General features: G+C 32.8%; 1 protein-coding gene across 1 annotated transcript; it reads right to left on the reverse strand.

The window, feature by feature from the left end:
• Positions 1-360: 360 nt before the first annotated feature.
• Positions 361-21,894, reverse strand: LOC140448018 (uncharacterized). Its single transcript, XM_072541057.1, has 6 exons — positions 21,757-21,894; positions 18,887-19,110; positions 16,987-17,122; positions 16,031-16,164; positions 4,595-4,814; positions 361-477 (listed from the first exon to the last, which is right to left on the reverse strand). Exons 1-6 carry the CDS (start codon positions 21,797-21,799, stop codon positions 404-406), a joined length of 831 nt encoding a protein of 276 aa, XP_072397158.1. The 5' UTR covers positions 21,800-21,894; the 3' UTR covers positions 361-403.
• Positions 21,895-23,561: the final 1,667 nt, after the last annotated feature.

Below are 23,561 nucleotides of genomic sequence, written 5' to 3' on the forward strand. Positions count from 1 at the left end.
CTTCCCTGTATATGTCTTTATTTTCTGTCTTATTATTCAATTAATTGTAATATATTTTTTTGTTTTTTCAATAACTGCATTTTTTACTTTTGTGAAAAAATTATTCATTATTTTCTTCTTAATGCCTAGAAAGTCGCATGCTACTTTTTTTCTTAATGTTCTCAAAATTTTCTCGTTTATATCCGATTTCAAAGATTTATTGTTGCATAGTATATAGAAGATTTCCTGTAGCACAAAATACTTCCTCTTGTCAGAGTGATATTCAATTCTTTTCTCGTCTACTTGGCTTAATAATTATTCATTTATCAAAAAAATTGAAAAGATAAATTGAAAGCAGTGTTGGAAAAAAATTACTACAAAAATATTTTAATATATATTTTTAATGGGTTTGTATAAAATGTTTTTAGAACAATGACCACAATTTAGACAACAAAACAGCTACAAATATACTAACGTCGATGGTAGTTGTTGAACTTCCTAAAAATAGTAATACAATTTTAAAACTTAATATAAATGTAAAATAATAATTATATAGGGTGATCAACTTTCGTGAAGTCCGTTATATCTTTAATGTGGTACAATGTTATGGAAGGCCTTGTATATTCGCAACTATTTTTAAAATGGAAAGCTACTTCCTATTTGTGTAAGTAACTTTTTTCAATCTCGTATGTCCTATAATAACAAATATGACAGAACTTGTCGCAAGAGTTGATCAAACTGTATAAGAATATTTAATAAATTTTTGTATGATAAAAAAAATATTAAAATAAAATTACTCGGCTGCAAATGAAAATGTATATAGGGTACCTTGTTTTGTTTACATGAAATTTAACAATGATCAACTATTTAAAACAATTTAACTTTGTCCGTAATTCTCGCCTAATTCTCCTAGTACAACTTTTTTTTAAATTTCATTTGTAATGAGAAACGAGATTTTTGAATATAAAAAATAATTTTTTCCGAGTAATAGCAAAAAAAATATTGCAAATTATTTATGCATACGATTCCAATGTTTTCTGAATCAAGTTTTGCAATGTTGTAAATTGTTATTTTCACTTTTTTTAGTCATTTTGATACAATAACTCTTCCTCTTGCTTAGGGTACCAGTATATTCATTGTAATTTTTTTGTGACTTTTAAATATCATCCTTCTGAGACCATTTAAAAGGACATTAAGATCGCATTAATACAAAATTATTGTAAATCAAATTGTTTATAGCAATTGTTATTTTCCATTAAACTACAGAATACCCTACCCTACAAAAAGCGAAAGCTTTGTCGTACCTTTGATGTTCGTAGAACAGAAATTTCGGAGGGATAATAACAGTTACACCTCTTAGTACACTAAAGGTCGTGGCATATTATCGTGCACGTTGCGTTTCCAGCACATAGCGTTTAGTTTCCGAAAAATTTAATTTAAATGGTTTTAAATATGAATAACGCACACTATCCGGGACATAGGTCGTAACCGGTTGGTACCGGTTACTAATTAATCAACGGGTTGGGTTGATTTATTTAGGAACTTGTTTGATTTTGATATAGAGTATTTAAAAAAATAATTTTCGAGGCTATTTTGTCATTTATGCATGTGTTTTTATTGCTTTCTGACAATTAATCACGGAAGTGATAAACAAGTAGGACTTTTGTACGGAAGTGATACCTCTTCTTTTTAAAAATACATTTTGGTTTGATATGTATGGCTTCGTTAAATGTAGTATTTTGTATTTTAACTCAAGGTGAAATTAAATTTAAAACTATTTAAACTGAATCCTATTCATTCTAAAATAATTGTTAAACCTATTAATTATTATTAAATTCCAATTAAAAACAGCCTCGAAATTTTTTTTTTAATAATCTGTATCAAAATCAAATAAAGACCTAAATAAACAACAAGGGGAAAACGACGGGTATCTAATTAACATTATCCTTACAAACCGGTTACGACTCGTTACGCAGCCGTCGGCATCAGTAAAATATTGTGTTCGAATATACCGAACAAGTGTCTGAAACGCAATGTTCCGGACAGTGTGCGTTGTTCATATTTAAAACCATTTAAATTATATTTTTCGGAAACTAAACGCTATGTGCTGGAAACGCAACGTGCACGATAATATGCCACGACCTTAAGAAATATAATGAGGAATGCGTTCGAAACAGTAGTAAAGTTATAGTTACAACTAAGGCAGCTTTTGTAATATCAAGAAATAAATCATTTAAACAGTGTTTTGTGAGGGGAATATTATTGTATGGTTCAGAGACATGATCGATAAAAGTAATATATAAAATTAAAGAATACGGAATGTGGATTTTTAGAAGACTACTTAAAATATTGTAGATTAACCGAGTTGAGAGAAGATGTTGCGACAGGCTGAAGTAGGTTGAGAACAGTGTGGTAAAACAAAGCAAGGTTTCTTATTTTGGACACGTCTTGCGTGGATCAAGGTACTTCCTCTTAGAACTTATACTCACAGGCAATATTGGGGATATAAAAAGTCCAATAAGAAAAATACATATCTGGCTTAGAAACATACGATACTATTGTGATGTCGAAGATTCTGAGTCATTTTTCTGGCTAGTTTCTTCTTCCTTCTTGTATTAAGGCATTAAAGACTGTTTCTTCTTTAACATTAGCCTAATAATTTGTTTAAATTATCGCACCATATTTTTCTTGGTCTGCCAATACGGCCATTTGGTGACTTATCTCTTGCTATTCGTACTTTCCTATCGTCTGCCATTCTACTAATGTGTTCATTCCACTCCTGTTTCCGTTTTTCACCCATCCACTTATGTCTTCTATATTGCATGCTCTTCTTATGTTTTCGCTTCTCTCCCTATCCAACAGACTTTTCCCTGATATTCGTCGAAGTATTTTCATCTCTGTTGTTTCTAGTAGTTGTCTCGTTTTTCATATTTTATATTGCATTTCCTGGCTGTTGTATTGAAGATATGAGTTAATCTTTGGAGCTCTTTTTCTGTCTTGGCGATTAATGCGGCGTCGTCTGCATAACATAATATTTCGATTTCTTTCCGGATTCAGGATCTTCCGGATCTAAATCCATGTTGTTCATCTCATAAAGTTGTTAGTTTATTTATTTTATTGGTTAGGACTTTTGTGGTAAGCTAAAGTGCGGTGTTCAGTAGATTTATACCTCTATAATTGGCGGGTTCTTCTTTATCTCCTTTCTTGAACATTGGTATTATTATGCTGTTTGTCCATGCGTCTGGTATCTTGCAGTGCAATATTAGTTTTTGTATAAGTTTTGTCATCTCTAGGATTATACTTTCACCTCCGTGTTTTAGAAGCTCGTGGGTTATTCCGTCTTGTCCTGGTGACTTTTTATTTTTGAGTTAATTTATGGCTATTTTGTTTGCTGGCTTTATTGTGTTGATTATTTTCCTTTCCTATAAACAGATCCGTCAGGTATTTTTCCCATTCGTTTGCTGGTATGTTATTGTATTCCTTTAATTCTGCTATTTCTTTCCGTTGTTCTTTTTCACGTGACATCTCCTCTAAGAAGGTTGGCAATCATCATGGCAATTCGCACTTTCGATACCGCTGCTCTAAAGAGGTCAGCAGAAGTGCAGTTAAACCAATCTCTTAAATTATTATCTCAAATATTTTCCGTTGGTTTCTTTAAATCTCCGTATTTGTTTTTGTGTAGAAGTCGCTTTTCATCCTTTTTCTAAACTGTTCCCAGTGTTCATTTTTGGTTCTTCTTACTAACTGCTTTGTTTCATTTCATATTCTTCTATAGGTGTTTCGGGATTCTGGAGTAATTAATGTTTTGTACCTCGTGTAAGCCTCTAGTTTCTCTTTACATATCTCTTTTATATCTTTTATGTACCATGGTGTATTGTTGTTGTTTGTTTTGTTTAGTATTACTTTGCGTTTTCCTAGAGCTTCTGTTGCTGCTTCTTCAACGTTGTTTTTTTGTTTCTCCCAGCTCGCGTTTATATCTTCGTCTACTTGTTTAAGCGGTGTTTTCTATGCTAGCCTCCTTTGGTACATTTCTCTTGTAGAGTCGTTCCACAGTGACTCTACATTGAATTTTTCCTCGGTGATTTTCTGCAGAACACGTTTTGGTTTTATTTTCATTCTTATTTTTGCTAGTACTAGTTTGGGTTCACTCCTTGCGTCTGCCGAGTTTACAGTTCGGATATCTACAATCTGCTTTGGGTGAATTTTTCTATCAGTGACTATATAATCAATCATAGATTTGTACTTCCTGGAGTTTTCAAATGTATACTTATACTGGAGCTTATGGTCGAAAAATGTATTATTGATTCTCAGTTCGTCAAAAGCACAGAGATTAGCCATGAGTTCTTCATTTGCGTTGACATGGTTTTCATCAAATCTTTGTTTTTCTTGCTAGGTGAGGAAACCTTAGAATAGGCTCAACAAAAAGAGGAATGAGTTAGAGGGGTCCTTTTTAGATTAATTAATAATGTACGACCAAAAGAAATTACTTTAGAGTATAAAATTTTTTAATGTATTTTTTTGGATACCATAAAATTGTTTGTTGTATTTTTCTAATATATTCTTTATATAGTTATGTCATATATTGTCTACTTACAATTTTAGATAAAAAACTTACCAGACATCACTGAGTAGTCTCTATTAAAATAATCTCCCCCTTGATTATCATTTCTTTTCAAGATAACTGATTTTTGTGTTTTGTAAATATTATCTATTTTAACAACACATGTTAGATTGGCCCGGTCGTCTACAAAAGCTACTCTTTGGTTATAGAAAGAGGTAAACCGTTTTGGAACATTACTATTTTTTCTTGTTGCTTGAGAAGACCAGCTATAATCCTTAAAATATGTAAAAAAATATTTTAAAAATATATATAAGTATTAAAAAATCTTTAAAATTTTCAACAATGTTACTTTTGCTTTGACAAACTTAGAAATTATATTATCTGTATTTACATGGAAATTATTCGTCAATGCCAAATGTACCTGGAAGTAGTATTTCTAGAACATAACTAGGTAATAAGCGTAACAAATAAAAGGCTTTATTAGAGGCTCAGTCGTGTTGGACTTGTGGTATGATAAGTAACCTCTTTTCGATTCGCTGCTGTATCCAAAAAACATTAGTTATAGAAAATTTAACCTTTTTTATGCACACTCAAATTTTAGTTCTTTGAATTTTATAGTGGTGGAATATATACATTGAATGAACTACGTACTGGACAAAGCCTATGTGAAGAAAGTTCATAAAATGGTTTTAGCTGGTTGTAAAAAGCACAATCGTCAGACTTTTGGCATTGATTAGTAACCGTTGATGAAACCTGGATTCACTACCACATACCGTAGAACAGAATAAATGCACAGCACCGGTTCAAAAAATCGGAAAGGTTTATTAACATTATCATCATTATCGTCATCATCATGTTTATACAGCCGTTCTAGAGCATTGAATTTCTGAAGATTTCTGCGCCATTCTGCTCTGTTTCTTGCTTGGATTTTCCAGTTGGCAATACCGATCTTTTCAGCATCCTGTGTTAGCCCGTTTATCCAACCCAGCTTTGGTCTACCTTATTTTTTCTGTTAAAATCTATTTTATCATGTTTGATTCAGTATCCCGGGCTACATATCCTGCTCACTGCAGACGGTTTCGCTTGATTATATCGGTAATATCTTTTCTGGCAAGCTTCTGCTTGTAGATTTTCTGCAGTTCAAAGTTATATATATATATATATATATATATATATATATATATATATATATATATATATATATATATATATATATATATATATGCTTTAATAATCTGTTTTCACAGACTGCTTCGAATATCTCGCGGAGTAACTTTCTTTCAATAATCGCTAGAGAAAATACATCTGTTTTTGGTCAATGCTTCTTATCCATATGTGAGAACGAAAATTATCAGTGCTCTATAGACTCCTATACGAGTTTTTATTTTTTGATAGACCTACGTACTATAATAGACCCTTATAACACCTATTTGCAATTTTAATCCACCTTTTTGTATCTCTTAATGTCTTATTCTGATGTTCATAGATATATGAACTCTGACAGCTTCGAAGTTTCGGTCATTGATAACTAGATCTGCGTCATTTCCAGCTGCCGAGTTTGTATCAGTCGGCATGAATTCGGTTTTATTTTGATTTGTATGTAATACCATTCCTTCTGCTGCTGCTACTAGTTCGGTCAGGATTTTGGTGGTTTTCTCCCTGGTTCTTGTTATAATGACCAGGTCATGCTCGTACGACTTTTAACATAGGCTATGTTAAAAGGTTAACACGCCAGTACGTCTCCCTGCCATAACCCCCTATGTATTTAAAATTGGATTGACGATTCGTTCTGAATTTTTACTGCCAAAAGCATCTTGGCCATCGACATATTTATCATGCATATGAGTTTTTGTGGAATTTCAAACTCATTCATAGCTTAGTGAAGACTTGGTCTTATGACACTGGGATAAAAAGTAAAATAAAATCGACAAAGTCGGTCAGAAAGGTTATTGTCACTCTGTTTAATTAATTTAATTAATTTACTATTTTAAACAATGGAAAACTCTCAATAGCCAATATTATTGGGCAGTTATTACAAAAGCCTTATTTAACTATGAACCGGCTCTCAAGAGCATTATGACATTTAAAAAAAGTGGACTTTAAATTGTTTTGCCATACGGTTTTATTTATTTATTTTTCGTCAATTGACGAAACAAATGCGTATTTTGCAGACCTTTTAGAATCGTATTATTCGGATGGTATTAAGAAGTTGGAAAATCGCTGGAATCATTGTATTGAGCTTAAAAAAGACTATCTAATAAAATAAAAGAGTATAGTGCAAAAACATTATTTTAATTCAAAAGAGGTTACTTATCAGATCACCAGTAGTAGTAGTATTAATGTAGCGTGTACACAAAATTTTTTAGATCGTAGTCTGAAAAAGTCTACTAGAAAAATGACTGATGAAATCGACAACTGAAAACTTTAGGAACATCTTTGATAAAATTAATAATTCACTATTATCGACAATTTTTTACCATTTACTAAATGCATAAAATAATTTCTATTATTACATTTTCATCATCATCATCATCATAAGTGGCTCAACAATATATTGTGGATCTTGGCCTGCTCACAAAGAAGTCGCACTCCTGTAGATTCCTGGCAGCTTCCATCCATCTTTTCATCCTTACAATCTGTAGGTCTTCTTCCACATCATCAATATATCTCCATCGTGGTCGGCTTCTACTTTTTGTACCCTCTGGCTTTGAAAATGTTAATCTCTTCGTGTATTCGTGATCTGACATCCTAGCAATGTGTCCAGCCCATCTAAGTCTCTGCACTTTAACGAATGTCACAATATCTGGATTAGTGTATAACTGATATAGTTCAAAGTTGAATCTTCGACGCCATAGCCCAGTTTCATTTACGGCCCCAAAAATCTTTCTAAGAATTTTTCTCTCAAAGATACCAAGAAGTTTTTTACCATTTTGAGATAAGGTCCACGTTTCAGCCCCATATATCAAAACCAGTCTTATTAAGATCTTATATATATATATATATATATATATATATATATATATATATATATATATATATATATATATATATATATAGATAGATAGATAGAACGTTTATTGACCACTTTACATAAAGTTTGAAGTCCGTATAAAAAATACAATAAAAGATATAATAATGTAAACTTAAAATTAACTTAACCATATTGGCTAAAGTAATATACATATGTAAGTATTAGCAGAAGAATTAAAATTAAAAATTTAAGATAAAAAAATCTCTAACCAAAAAAAAAACAAACCTAAACTGTCACATAAAAAATCTTTGAAATATGGAAGTAACAAAAATGTGCAAATAATTAAGAATATTCCCGAATCGATGACTAAATAAACTAATACATAAAACTTAGTACATTTTAATAGCAATAATACAATGTGATATGTAGATAGTAAATCGACAGTATTCTGACCAAACTGGGTACACGTTATAAAGGTGTATTGAGGTATTCTGTCTTTGAGTAAAAACAATATGTTAAAAAATGCTTTCTGATCCTATTTTTAAACAGTGGTGGAGACAGAATTTTTATTTCGTTAGGCAGATAGTTATACAAGTGAATATCAATTGAATTCTTTGTGCTCTTTGATAGTCTGAATCGTTGTGACCTAATTAAATCCCTCGATCTTGTTAGATGATCATGTAATTGGGAGTTTATAGTTAACTTATTTTTATTATCGTGAATTTCCAACAGTGTTGCATACATATAAAGCGAAGGTAGAGGCATAATACCCATGTTCAAAAATAATGGTTTACAATGATCCCTTAAATCCGCTCCAGCAAGTATCCTCACCACCTTCTTTTGTAATTTAAATATTCTGTCGGCATGACCAGAGTTGCCCCAAACAGCTATTCAAAATTGGAGTAGTTATTATTTAAAAAAACGGCCTGTTTTCTGTTTATTAAATACGATCAAAATAAATTAAGAGCATTTCCCCTTGTGCCATATTTGTGCATTTTGTCTAAAAGTAAAGTGTGTGAGACACAATCAAAAGCCTTAGATAAGTCACACAATGTTAAAGACACGAAGTGACCTCTCTCTAGGCCATCAACCACTTCCCTTACAATTTCCTGAATTGCTTGAGTAGTGCTGCATTTTTTTCTGAAACCATATTGATTACAATGAAGTATTTTGTACTTTTCTATGTACTCTATTAAGCGGTTATTCAAAATACTTTCAAAAATTTTACCAAGAATGGGAATAATAGAAATAGGGCGATAATTTTCAATTTCTTCTGGAGATCCTTTTTTGAGTAGCGGTAACACTTTTGTTACTTTTAATACATCGGGAAAAATTCCTTCGATAAGGCAAAGATTATAAAGTATGACCAGTTTATCAATAATAATATCCAGAGTTTCTATCACTAATTGTTTGTTTAAGAAGTAAAAATCAGTGCATTTTGAGTTTTTCAAGCTGTATAATGTATTCCTAACTTCAGTATCACTAACAGCTGTTAAGAACAACGAGTGGCAAGGGGAGTATATTCCCTCCAAAAAATTCATGGCATCATTTTCATCTGTCTCATCTAACGAGTTCAATATATTTCCCGCTACCGAAGTAAAGTAATTATTAAACTCGTTTGATGAAATATTACATGAAGTTACTTTTTTATTTTGAGTTTTATTCCTATGATAATTGATGACTTTCCAAGAATCTCGAGATATATTATCAGATTTTAAGAAAAACTGCTCATATGCCAGTTTTTTCTTTATTGATATTGTTAATTGATAGTGTTTTTTGAATTGATTATACAGAGTGTAATCACTAGTAAGGTTAGCAGTAATTTTTATCTTCGAAAGGTTTACTCGCATTTTCCTTAGTTCATCGTCAAACCAAGAAACAGGTGCCTCAAAATGAATTCTTGACTTTTTTACTGGAAAGCAAACTTCAGTTAATTTTACATATGTGTCAATTATGAACTCAGCTAATTCCGTTGCTGTTATTGAATTGTTTATTAACGACCAATCCACAGATTTTAGTGATTGTTTTAACATTTGGGTGCCTTTACATGTTATGTGTCTTCTGAATATCCTATCATTGTCAATTTGATCAGATTTTATTTTTAAATTCAGGAATTGAGCACAATGATCAGCAAGGCATGGGTCAACAACACCACACCCAACTATTTCATTATCTATATTTGTTAAAATATTACCTAAACAACTTGCTGATGTAGCAGTGATTCTTGTAAATTCATCAATCCTCATAGTTAAACCAAAAGAAGAAATTAGATCGGAAAAATATTTTAATTCATTTGAAGTGCCTTTGAAATCGATATTGAAATCCCCAATTATAATTGTTTGAACATAATTATTAGAACAGAATATTAATAATTTTTCAAATAGGCCTAAGAAAATTTGGAAATCTGCGTTACCTGTTCTATACACTGATACTAGAATAGTTTTTATATCTATAATTTCCAAAGCACAAAATTCACCTTCATATTCACAAGATATATCATTTAAAGAAACTGGACGTGTAGATATTTTGCCATCGCAGAAAATAGCAACACCCCCATGTTCTCTACTTTTTCTACAGTAACAAGTTGATAAAAAGTATCTGTCAATTATCACTGTTGTTAATTCAGATTCTCTAAGCCAATGTTCAGAAAAGCACAAAATATTGTAAGTTTTATCTTTTAAAAAAATGTTAAGTTGATCAATTTTATTTAATAAACTTTGTGTATTTATATGAAAAATGCTTACCAAACTGGTTTGGTCAGGATTTACTACCAACTTTTGTTTATCAGAACTTATCATATCACTTTCACAAAAACAGGTGTTTCCTATATTCTTTTGCACTACCGCTGATTCTATTCGTACACTTTTATCTACATCTCTTGCGGCTTTCTGGGTGTTACGTGAAAAAAACGTTGTACGTGAGCTCCACATGGCCATATTTTAGGAGACATAGCTTCTTTAAAATTGTTATTAAAAATTGTAACTTTAAATGAACTGTAAATATCAGGATGCTTTGATTTTAGGGATTCTACCTCTACTTCGGGAAATGTAGTCTTCATAAGTTTCCTCATATTTATTTATATATATATATATATATATATATATATATATATATATATATATATATATATATAATGAATTTTAGTGCACGTTTTATATTTTTATTTTTTAAATGTTTCTGGAGACCGTAAATAGTTCTGTCTGCTATTCGTCTTTTTATTTCGTCGCTTGTATTTGTTGCGATCCAAGATAAGTGAATTTTTTGACTTGCTCAAAGGTATGGTTGTTAATTTGAATTCCCTGTTGGATATTTCGGGGGTTTTTAGAAACCAACATATATTTGGTTTTTTCCTCGTTTACCGCAAGTCCTAATTCAGTTGCCGCGTCCAGAATCCTTGTAAAATACTACACCATGTCTCTCATACCTCTGCCCACTATAACTACATCGTCACGATGAGAATACGAGAATTTGCTTCGATCTATTAAAAATAGTTACATTCACTCTAATATTTAATTGTCTGATTGCCTTTTCCAAGGCAATATTAAAGAAGAGACACGCCAGCGCGCCCCTCTGTCTTAGATCATTAATGTCAAAGAACGTAGAGCTTTCTCCTTCAATTCTAATGCATAAGCTTATGTTTTTCATTGTTAGTTGGGTCAACTTAACTAACTTAGATGGGATCCCCCAAAGTCTATCATTGCATTTTATATTTCAGTTCTTTTCACAACTGCTTTGAAGTCGACGAAAAGATTTTATACGCAGATGCTAACAGAGTAATGCCTCTATAGTTCTTACACTCCAGTTGGTTACCCTTTTTATACAACAGACATATTATTTCCTTTAGCCACGCTTCCACCAATTATTCATTCTTCCATATAAGCACTATTAGTTTATGGATTGTGACAAAAGATTGGCCACCACCTTTTTATACATTTCGGAACAGATTTCATCGATTCTAGGGGCTTTATTATCTTTGAGTGTTAGGATGGTATTTCACACTTCTTCTCTTATTGGGTCTTCACTGTGTAGTTGACGTTGTAGATTTTGTTGATTGTTTATGTTGTAACCTGCTTCCATATCGTTTATATTTAGATGTTCGCTGAAATGTTGTGTCCATCTATTAAGAACTGAGTTTTTATCATGTAGAACTTTACCGTTAGTGTCTTTATAAATATTTAATCGTGGTTTAAATTCTCCACGGCTATTGATTAAAGATATGTAGTATTTTCTCGTTTTATATATCGAATAGACTTTGTATCTCATTGGGAGTATTCTGTTCGTGAATAAGTGAATAAATACTCATATGCTTATGAAACGCACCTGGCGGATCATAAGGGCCTTCACATTTTACTCTTTTTCAACTTGTCTTGAGTGAAATGTCTTTAATCTTTCCTATCAGCCTCTCTTGGCTAACTCTTGTTTTTTCCGACCCCGAATGGCGATTAGGTTTCCGAAGGCAGACGGGTCACTATATTTCCTTCTACTACAACTCTAAAACTCGCCAACACGCTTGGCCAGCGCGGCGTTTCAAGGCCAAATTTCCCCTCATGATGGATACATCAAGTGTACGGCCCTCAGTCCCCGGCGGTTCCAATTTCCCTGACCAAGGTGGCGGTCAGAATAGTGTTGGAGCAGAGGGTGCTAAGAATCACCGGAAGAGATCAGGCCACCAAAACAAACGACAAATGCATATATGTGCCTACAATGTACAAACTTTATCAACAGAAGCATCAATGATAGAACTGGAGAATGAACTACAACACATAAAATGGGATATAATCGGTATAAGTGAAGTTCGACGTCGAAAAGAAGATCAAATAATACTTAAGTCTGGAAATATGTTCCATTTCAGAGGAAACGAAGATTCATCTGTTGGAGGAGTGGGTTTTTTAATCCATAAAAAATGGGTACCAAACATAATCACAATAAAAAGTATATGTACCAGAGTCATTTATCTTATTTTTAAATTAAACCCAAGATACAAACTTAAAATTATACAGGCTTACGCACCAACTACGAGTCACCCGGATGAGGAAGTTGACCAATTTTATGAAGATATCAGAGCAGCTATACAAACTTCAAAAACACATTACACATTGATAATTGGAGATTTTAACGCCAAATTGGGATTCAAACAAGATGATGCAGAATCTGCTATGGGAAACTTTGGATTTGGTGAGAGAAATGAGAGAGGTAACAGGCTTCTTGACTTCTTACATCAGGAAAATCTCTTTGTGATGAACTCATTCTTCGGAAAGAAACCCCAACGTAAGTGGACATGGAAGAGTCCGAACCAAAGAACAAAAAATGAGATTGATTTCATAATATCAAATCGGAAAGATATTGTTCAGGATGTAACAGTATTGAATAAATTTTCAACAGGGAGCGACCATAGACTAGTTAGAGCAAAAACCACTTTTAACACTGAAGTTGAAAGAACAAAAATGATCCTCAAAAAGAAAAGTGGAAGGTGGCTGTTCCCAGAAGATATAACACTTTACGAAGAAAATATTAAGACTAGTTTGGATACACACGACTTAGAGAATATCAGCATCAATGAAATGAACAATAATATTACTCAAATATTGAAAGAAGCTGAAAAGAAATACTGTCCTCGTCCTGAAAATAATAACAAAAAATTAAGCCACAACACAAAACATCTTCTAGAGGAAAGAAGAAAACTTAGGGAAAATCAGGATCATAACCAAAATGAACTAAGAATTTTGAATAAGACAATTAAAAAGGAAGTTAGAAAAGATCTGAGACGATACAATACGATGGAAATAACTAGAGTAATAGAAGAAAACAAAAGCTTGAAAGTACTCAGACAGAGCATGTCCATTGGAAGAAAAAACGTCCACAAATTAAGAAATGAACAGGGGCAAATCATTGAGGATAGAATTCAAATTATGAATACGATAGAGAGTTTTTATAGACAACTATACAAAGAACAGCAATGTAACCGGAGTGGATCATTACCAAAGATAATCAATCAGGGATCTGAAATTTTACCGGACGTAACACCCAATGAAGTTCGAAGGTCAGTGCAAGAAATGAAAAACAATAAGTCCCCCGGAGGCGATGAAATAGTGGCAGATGCCTTGAAGGTGGCTGGAAAAAGATTATGGCAGGTCCTTGCCAAACTATTCACTAGATGTTTGCAGGAAGCAATAACACCAACCCAGTGGTATAACGCAGAAATTATCATACTTCATAAAAAAGGGGATGCTACCGACCTCAGGAATTACAGGCCCATAAGTCTACTTTCACATATTTATAAACTATTTACAAAAATAATTACGAAACGCCTAGAAAATAAATTGGAATTTTATCAGCCCATAGAACAGGCGGGTTTTAGAAAAGGCTATGGAACAAACGATCACCTACTGGTAATAAAAAATCTTATAGAAAAATGCACTGAATATAATAAACCACTAGCTTTAATATTTGTCGACTATGAAAAGGCATTCGACACCGTAAATCAACAAAAAATGTTGGAAGCCTTGACAGAATGCCGAATTGACTATCGGTATATAAATATAATTAAACATATATACCAAAACGCAACAGCCAGTGTTAGAGTGGGTGATCGTCAAACCCAGAAATTCCCGATACAACGTGGAGTACGCCAGGGGGACACCATATCGCCGAAACTGTTCACTACGCTTTTGGAATATATATGTAAAAGGGCAAAACTGACCGACAAGGGCATAAACATAAACGGAGAAAAGCTTAGCCATCTAAGGTTTGCAGATGATATTGTACTAATAGCTGATAGGATAGATGAGGCCAAAGAACTTTTAAATCAGCTCTACCTTTCCTCGCTAGAAGGGGGATTGAAAATAAATATATCTAAAACCCAGATGATGACAAATCTTTTAGTCAGCGAAGATATATGCGTAGGAACAAGATCCATAGACCAGGTAATGGCCTATAAATACCTAGGTCATGAGATTCGCATAGGAAAAGATAACCAAACCGTTGAGCTTCTCCGTCGTATAAGACTGACTTGGGCAGCCTTCGGCAAGCTGAACCATATTTTCAAATCGTCTGATATACCAATATGCCTTAAAAGAAAAACGTTTAATCAGTGTGTTTTGCCAGTGTTAACTTACGGTGCCGAAACGTTGACCATGACAAGGAGAACAGTTCAAAAGATCCGTGTGTGTCAAAGGGCGATGGAGCGTGCTATGTTGGGCGTTTCACTACGAGACAAGATCCCAAATCGCCAGCTACGACAAAGAACAGGAGTGGCTGATGCAGTAGAGAGAGTAGCAACACTGAAATGGAACTGGGCAGGTCACGTGGCTCGAATGACAGATAATAGATGGACAAAGCGGATACTGGAATGGAGACCAAGAGATGATGCCTACCGAAGCAGAGGTCGTCCACCAACACGTTGGACTGACGATCTAAAACGTTGTCATAGGAATTGGATGCAAGAGGCACAAGATCGAAATAGATGGAAAATTATGAGGGAGATCTATGTCCAGCAGTGGATAAGCGAAGATTGAATGATGATGATGATTCTGTTCGTATTCCCTCTTCTTATGTTGATAGATACGTTTTTATTCTCTTCTCTTTACGGAGGAAGGAAATATATACGTCTATTTCCTTCTCTTTTTCTCCGTGTACAACCGGCGTCAATAGTTTTTTGATATGCTGCGTTTTTTCAATTTGTGGCCATTTCGCACTCATAATCAAACCAATTATTTCTTTTTTCTGACTTGGTTTTGTCCAATATTTCAACCGATTTCTGTAACACAATATCTCGTATATTTGTCCATAGTTGGTTAATGTCTTCTTGTTCTTTTAAGTTTTCTGCCCTTCTTTGATCTTCTATTTGCTGTCTCTATACATTTGCAATGTCGGGATCTTTTAGTTTATTAATGTCGATTTTTTCTCTCTTTTTTCCGATCGCCGTTTTTAAATTGGATATTCTCTCTTTAAATCGTGCTTTAACTAAATAGTAATCGCAATCTATGTTTGCTCCTCTAAAAGATCTAATATCGAATAAGTTAAAGCAGTGTCTTACATCGATGATTATATTATGATCTATTTGATTAATCGTTTCATTATTAGGAGATTTTCAAGTTCCTTTATGTATATATTTATGGAGAAATCGTGTTCCAGCTAGTACCATGTTCTTAGATATCGCAAAGTTTATGATTCTGAGACCGTCTCTTTTTCGATGGTGGGCGAAAATATATTTTCTCTTCCAACTTTGGCGTTAAAGTTTCCTGCTATTATTAATTTTGATGTCATTTTTTGTGCACTCATTGTACCCTCGGTCTTGTGTCTCAGAAAACGTGTGTTTTTCATTATCCCCTTTTTCTTCCCTTGGACCATGGATGCTAATAGTGCTAATACTAGCGAACTTCCCTTTAAATTACATTTTCATATAGGTAATGTTATATTTGTTTTCAGAAGGTAAATGACTATCGTCACTACCCAGTTGGTATATAAAATTAAAAAAAAGTAAGAGTATCTAAATTAGGCTGAAAATTAGCATCGTTTACCTGAATTCCGTTCAAGAACCATGTAAAAGTTGGCGCAATTTTAGATGGAGGAGTAATACATACTCCGTGCAGCTCATCGCCATAACCAGGATTCTCGTTTTCCACTGTTAGTATAATCTCACCTTTTAATTCATCTACAACAAAATATTTAGGCTACTTACAAGCAAATAACTAATTTTAACTTGCTTTTCCATTAATTAAGATTGTTAACAATTCTTATCTGCAATGTTGCTATATTTAAAAGATATTTAGTGTCTTATGAAATTAAAGAATTTGTTAATTGCATTTAATTATTATTTGTATTAATTATAGATTACAAGCTCATAGGATATTTTAAGGGATTATTTGACCCTGAATGAATCACGTGCAAATAAATATTAAAATATGTAACAACAACTTTAGACACTATGTTGTCAATTTTTCTCGGTACAGGTAACTATACAGGTAAGATAAACTTACCACTTAAGGGTGGCGTTTTTTCCAGATATATTTATACGGCATGTATAACTTAGGTAGGTAATACAAAAATAATGACCTGCGATCTAATGCCGTACAGAAATATCGGTACACAGTAGCAAGAAAAATCTTTGAAATTGATCAAAAAATTGATTTAAAATGATATTAATAAAAAATATATAATAGAAAACTAAGTCCAATGGTTACTTTTTACCGTATTCTTACAAGTAATCAAGAACCCGTTCAAGTTCGGAGCGCTGTCTGTTTTTAAGTTCAAAGAATCTAACTTTTTTTTATTATTTGGCAAATATGTTGCGAGCACAGAAACACGCTGTAAAGTATCATATTTCTGTGAACAAAAATGTTTTCACCTATGTATCAAAACTACCATTGGCTTAAACGAAAAGTACTACAGAAACCTCTAGGGCATTCAACGTGTTAAAATATTTCTATAATGGATGAATTTTAAATGAAAGCAGTTTATTGATATGAAAACTTACCAACTACATACATCTGTTTCGAATCTTTAGCAGTTGCGATGCTTGGTACAGTCCAACTGGCCTCGCAGGTATAATTTGCTGTAAGTTGGTTTTGCACATTTTTCAGTACCACTGTTTTAGCCGAACTTCTCTTTTCCTAAAGATAAAAAGGTGAGATTCAAGTTAACATTGACAAATTTACATAGTATTGTAAAATTTCTATTCATTTAGGATGGTTCTAAAACTATTTTTAGTTAGTTTAAGTTTAGTTTCCAGTTCAGAAATAGTTTTAAAATATCTTATTAAATATAAAACAACATAAAAGTGATATAACCGGTGAATCTTATATTTTTTGTTGACTGACTATAAATAAATTATGACAGTATAGGCTCTCTTTGCCACAATGAATCTTCAAACACAACAATGTATAAAAAACTTTGTGTGCCAAGCAGTGGCAAATCCAAGGGGTGGTCACGGGGGTCATGACCTCCCCAAACAAAAATAAATATCAATCAAATATTCTTAAAAAAAAATATAAAAATAATTTAAAACCCATCAAACCTATAAGCAGAAAGTTTAGAGTTGAAATGATTCAAGAAAGTAGGAAGAATTTGAATCCACTAATAAAAACTGTTATTCTTTGTGGTAGACAAAATATTTCTGAGAGGGCAAAGGGATGATAAAAATATTAAAAATATTGTTGTAAACAGTGATGGTACAGAAAAAAATAATGGCAATTTTAGAGCATTGCTTCGGTTTAGGATAGGTGCTGGCGATAGTGATCTGCGAAAACGTTTGGAAACTGCTCCGGCTAATGCTACATTACTTAGTAAAACTGCTCAAAATAATCATCATTTGATGAACAATCATTTCTTGCTCTAAAGAAGAATGTCTCTATGATATCTTCGTTTAAATGAGATTAGAGAATATTCCATCACATTTGTTACCGCCTACGATTCGATTCGAGAAGAAGACGTCGGTTCATAAGGAGAACGCCGCTTAACTGAAGTTGCTTTAGGCCACATTGGTGAAGATTCCGTAAAGAATTTTAATTTAGATTTAAATTTTTGTGTAGGTTTGGTGTCGACAGTTATTCAGTAATGGCATTCGAAACGAAAGGTGCCGTTAACGAATTTAAAAAATCGGCCAAACATGCTGTGCGCTGTCCATGTAGCAATCATATTTTAAATAATTCCTTGGCATGCTCCTCAAAAGTTATATCATGTCGTAATGCTTCAGGAACTAGGAGAAAAGTAGTAGCTTTTGATAATGCCTCTCCCAAACGACATGATGTTTTTAAGAAGGAACTGGGGGCTGCTGTCCATATTTGTGAGACTCGTTGGGTTGAAAGGCATGAAGGTCATCTTCAGTTTCAGGACGAATTAATCATCAATATATACAACGCTCTTGAAACAATTTCAAGGACAGTAAACCGTCAGCTGATGCATTTTTAATAATGCAAACTATTAGGAGCCCAGAATTTCTCATTTCAGTAGTTTGTCTTAGTGATGTTTTAGGTACAACTACTGTATCACTTAGTCGTCTTTTTCAGTCACCAAAATTAGATTTAAACAAGGTTACTGAGGCCATCGAGGACACTAAATGCATTCTTCAAAATAAAAGATTAAATGCTGAATCTGTTTTTAGCAAACTTTACTATGAAGTAAAGGAAATAGCTGAACAACTAGACGGTATATGGTTACCTTCAACTCGGAGACCTGTCATAAAGAAAATACCGTCCGCTTCACCCGTCAATCAAAATTCTACTGTCAGAAATGTTCGCGACAGTCCTCACGCTGGCCCCCTCATCTATATTAATCTTAATGGAAGTATTTCTAAAATCGTGACCGTATGTTATTTATCGTTTGTTGCTAAATAAGTGATAAATTTGTATATACTACATATAATTAATTACACATACATCAACAGTTATTCCAGGCAGAATAAATACTTTCATGGGTGGCTTCTCATCTGGAGTAAATCGGTAGAATTCGTCATTTTCTTTAAACCAACGTACATTATTGAGTACATCTTCCTCGGTTTTTGGTTTAAAATTGCAAACGAGAGTTGCACTATCTCCTATTTGTACAGAGTTTGGTACTTCGACTTCCACACTACTTTTTGGACATGGTGTACTATATCCACCTAAAATTAAGAATGCTTCAGAAATATTTGCGGCGCAATAATTTTTTTTAAGTAATAATTTATATTTGTATTAGTTTAATAAAACAATTTCAAAATATTTTATATGAACTTAAATGAATTTCTTTTAGTATCAAGATAAAAAAAATTAAATGTTAAATTTGTTCAAATTTTTTGGCGAACCCTTTCGATAAAATCTTTTGATATATTACTAATAGTTTGTTTAATAATTACCAGGGCTGTGTCGACTGGGGAGGTCAATTGCTAGATATTTGATGTATACCATCTGCTGTAAAGTTTCGTTGTTGATCGAGGATTTGCTTTTAACATTTACTACGAAGAAATCTTAAGAGCACAGTTGACAGAACGGAATTATAGGGAGATAGATTATAAATTCATTGAAAAATCCATAGAATACAACAAACCTCTTACCCTCACTTTCATAGATTTTCATAAAGCATTCGACACGATCGAAATAGACAGCCTTATAGAAGCAATAAATGACAGCAGGATCGACCATAGGTATAGTGAACGTATTTACAATATTTACCAAAATGCCACTATGACTGTTAAGATACATGATAAAACCTGACCAATTAAAATAAAACGTAGCATAAGGCAAGGAGATACATTGTCACCGAAATAATTCATAACGGCATTAAAGTATGCCTTTAAGATGGTCAATTGGGACCACAAATAAGTAACAATAGACCGCTAAAAGGTTAACCATTTCTGTTTCGTAGATGACATTGTCCTTATCACAGATAATTTTAAGAGATAGTTAGAAGCCACAGATATTTTAAATGAATTTGACTTTGCATGTTCGAAGTTGGGCCCCAGAATGAACTTGACCAAAACTAAGTTTATGATAAATATGGTTTTCAATAACCATTTACTTATTCAAGACAAAGTGGTAGAACTGGTAGAAAAATATATGTATTTGGGTCATGAAATAAGAATCAGCAGGGATAACCAAACACGTGAAATCCAAAGACCAATTACTTTAGCGTGGGCAGCCTTTGGAAAACAGCGAAACACACTTAGAGCCAACATACCAATTAGCCTCAAAAGAAAACTATTTGACCAATGCGTATTACCGGTCATGACCTATGGGACGGAAACTATGACTCTAACCAGGACTATGACTTTGAAATTAAAAGTGGCACATAGATGAATGGAACGGTCTATGCTGAGAGTGACGTTGCGGAATCGAATAAGAAATGAAGTTCTGTGAAGAAGGACGAGTAGTTCTGACGTTCTGGAACGCGTAGCGAAAATAAAATGGAACTAAGCAGGCCATGTAGCGAGAATGCACGGCTTACGATGGCAACAAAGAGCCCAAAATCGTTAAGAATAAAGGAGTTTAAGGGAGGCCTATGTCCAGCAGTGGATGTGATAAATGGGGGATGGATGATGATGATGATGAGACTGTACGCTGAATAGCAGTCTGGTACACGCAATGTTAGTACACAAGAACGTTTAAGTTCCTCTCTGGTCATTTCTGTTCATAGATATGTTCACATTTAGACTTTAAAGCGACAGACATCATATCTTAGGCTAAACAGACAACCTAGTCATTACATAACTGATCGTGACTACTTCTATTTAATCTTTCCGAAAAGTCATATAATGCAAATACGTCACTGTACAAATCAACGTTTGAAAGTATTGGGAGAACTAAGAAAAAAGAATATTCAAGAAACATCTCCAGGTAAGACTAAAGTTGTTTTAAAATATGCCCTTATAATGTCCCATAATGCCGTTTGCCGGCAATAAGCATGTACTGGTCTAAACGCAAGTCTTTAGGCAATATAGCCATAAAAGAAGCAATATCCGTGAATTGGATTTTACTACTTCTGTCTAAGTTATATTTCAATATACGAAATAAACCAAATGATGTATCAAAAGTATATTATATAGAAAAAGTTCTTTCCTCTTTGAAAAAAACCTTTCTAACTGCGAGAAGTGACAGCATTTTTTATAACCAATATATGGGCAGCATCAATTTACGCTGACCAACCAGTTAATCTCTAAGACTTAAATAGAAGGAGTACCAAATGGTGAAAAAAGGTTCTTTCGTCTGCTAATAACAGCACTCTTCAATAGATTCATCATTTACACTGAATATTCAAATATAAAAATGACATTAATTGATTTTGTTATCAAGTTCGTAGAATGGCTAATTAGTAGAGGTTAAGTAAGTAAAGTATTGTACTAATATTAATGATCATCTTCCAATGAAAAAGGGCAGGAGAAATATAAAAATTGTTTGTCGTTAGTGTCAAGTACAACTTTGTATTAAATATTTTACTTCCTGTCATACATAGAATGTTTTCCAGTTCATAAAAATATATTTTTTTTTCTTTTATACCATACTGTTACTTTATTACTGTTGGGACATATTATTTGCCCCACTCTTTATTACTGCGGGGATAAATATATCCCTGGACTGTTCTTTTCAAAAAGTAGTTTATATAAAAATTTGAAAGATAGGATATTTAAATTGGAAGATAAAACCAAATCTAAAAGTCTTATTGAAAAAGTTAAGGAAGTTAATCATAACCAATATATAAAAAATATACTAGTATTTCGTACAAGTTTCAACTGTTGTAAATAGTATATTAAATATTGTATCAAAAAAATTCTTACATGCCAAACCCGTAACAAAAACAAAGCAAATGTATTGGAACATGTTTCTTCAAAGACTCTTCAGATGTATTTCCAAAAAATTACAAAATTATAAATATAATAATTAATTTATAAGATTAGAACTAGTTTACATTTAATATGATAAAATGTTAGAAATAATTGTAATGAACCATAGTATTAAATAGTTTTTTAGGCCAGCAAAATTGTTATCAACACGTAAAATATTTTTGAAAGAATTTTTTTTGTAGAAAGGATGTAACAATCCAGTCGACGATCAATAAGTAACTTTTGACTAATCTTGTTAAAATTAAGTTAAATTAATTCTTTAAATTATGCTATCTACATAGAATGGTGTAATAACTTAGGGACTTTTTTTGTGCAATGTTAACAGCAGTTTCTGCACTATCACGCGACGTTTGGTCCTGTTGAGTCGTCAGGTTCTGGTTCATTTAAAGTTATCCAGAAGCTGGATTGCTTCAGTATTCTTGTAATGTCTTTCCTCGTGACTTCTAGCATTTCTTTTAATTACTTGCTCTACATATGCCTCTCCCAGGTGTCGATGGAAGACGTCGTTCCAAAGGTAACAGGCTCCAGAATGGTGAATAAAATGTACGAGAGTACGTTTGCGTACTGGTAAATTGTATTGTAAAAGTATTGATTGAGAGCTTACAATACAAACGATTGAAGTCGATGATTTTTTGTGTTACAACCAACATTTAAGGTCCTACGCCTATAACAAGCCTAACTAGATACAAGCGACTAACGAAACCTAGACGCTGACATCATCACCATCAAGCTATAAAAGGATAAAAGGAACGAACCTACAACCTTAAATATTGATTTTTGCAAAAGAAAATTAAAAAGATCAAAATTATATAAGGTATAAATCTCTCCATTCTTTCTCCGCCTTCCAGCATTTTTTCCATTTACTCGGAAATTATCGACCGCACGAAAAAATAATAAAAGAAAAAGAAATCATACCATTTTTGTCGAAAAACTTAAAATCGCATGAGATATTCAGCAAAACGGTTCGCTTTTAAATTCAACCCTTTTTTGCATCATGGTCAGTGAGCAAATTACAGACAGCTGAGCAGCAGCTACAGTTGATATGAGATATGATATGAATCCTATGAAATTTGCTTAATGTGTTTAATAGTTTAAATATTTAGCCTGAGGGATAAATAAATTAAATAACTTTTAAACTATTTGACCGATAAGGGGGAAATTTCGCACACATGTAGAACACGGTAATTCCTCGATGTTCAAATGTATTAATAATATTTTATTTTGTTAATAAAAAAATTAGTGCAAAAAAACTGCTTTTTTGCAAATATCTCTCCGTAAGCTATTTATCAATTTTAATTTAAAAAACGGAAAAATAAAGATATTCTTGATATAAAAAAATGATATAAATATTGTTTATGTAAAATATAAGGGAAAAAACTTATAGACAAAAAATCAAATTGTGACCATAAATTATTGTTAAAAAAAAAACGCAAGGTAAAAATACGAGTACTTTTCCATCTATTCGTCATCTAGTAACCTCCACCTATGTTTTAAAAGCTTCAGATATCTGCGAAAAATTTTTTCGTTAAATCGATGATTTTTGTATAATCAGACTGGGCTATATTAAATCAATTAAACATATTCTTTTTCTTCTTCAGCCTTAAGTAATCCAACTTTGGACATAGGCCTCCCCCAAATCAATCTAGTGTCTTCTATTTTGCGCCTCTTGCTTCCAGTTGTGTCCTCCGATCTTCTTAATGTCATCAGCCCGTCTCATTTGTGGTCTTCCTCTGCTTCTC

This window comes from Diabrotica undecimpunctata, chromosome 8, assembly GCF_040954645.1.
Source record: "Diabrotica undecimpunctata isolate CICGRU chromosome 8, icDiaUnde3, whole genome shotgun sequence".
In the NCBI taxonomy this organism is placed as follows: Eukaryota; Metazoa; Arthropoda; class Insecta; order Coleoptera; family Chrysomelidae; genus Diabrotica; species Diabrotica undecimpunctata.

Coding starts and splice junctions, on each gene's coding strand:
- LOC140448018 (XM_072541057.1), bottom strand. CDS start 21,799: ATGTTCCAATACATTTGCTTTGTTTTTGTTACGGGTTTGGCAT. Junction 19,111..21,756: donor TTTTGTTACGGGTTTGGCAT/GTAAGAATTTTT, acceptor TCTTAATTTTAG/GTGGATATAGTACACCATGT. Junction 478..4,594: donor AGACTACTCAGTGATGTCTG/GTAAGTTTTTTA, acceptor TACTATTTTTAG/GAAGTTCAACAACTACCATC.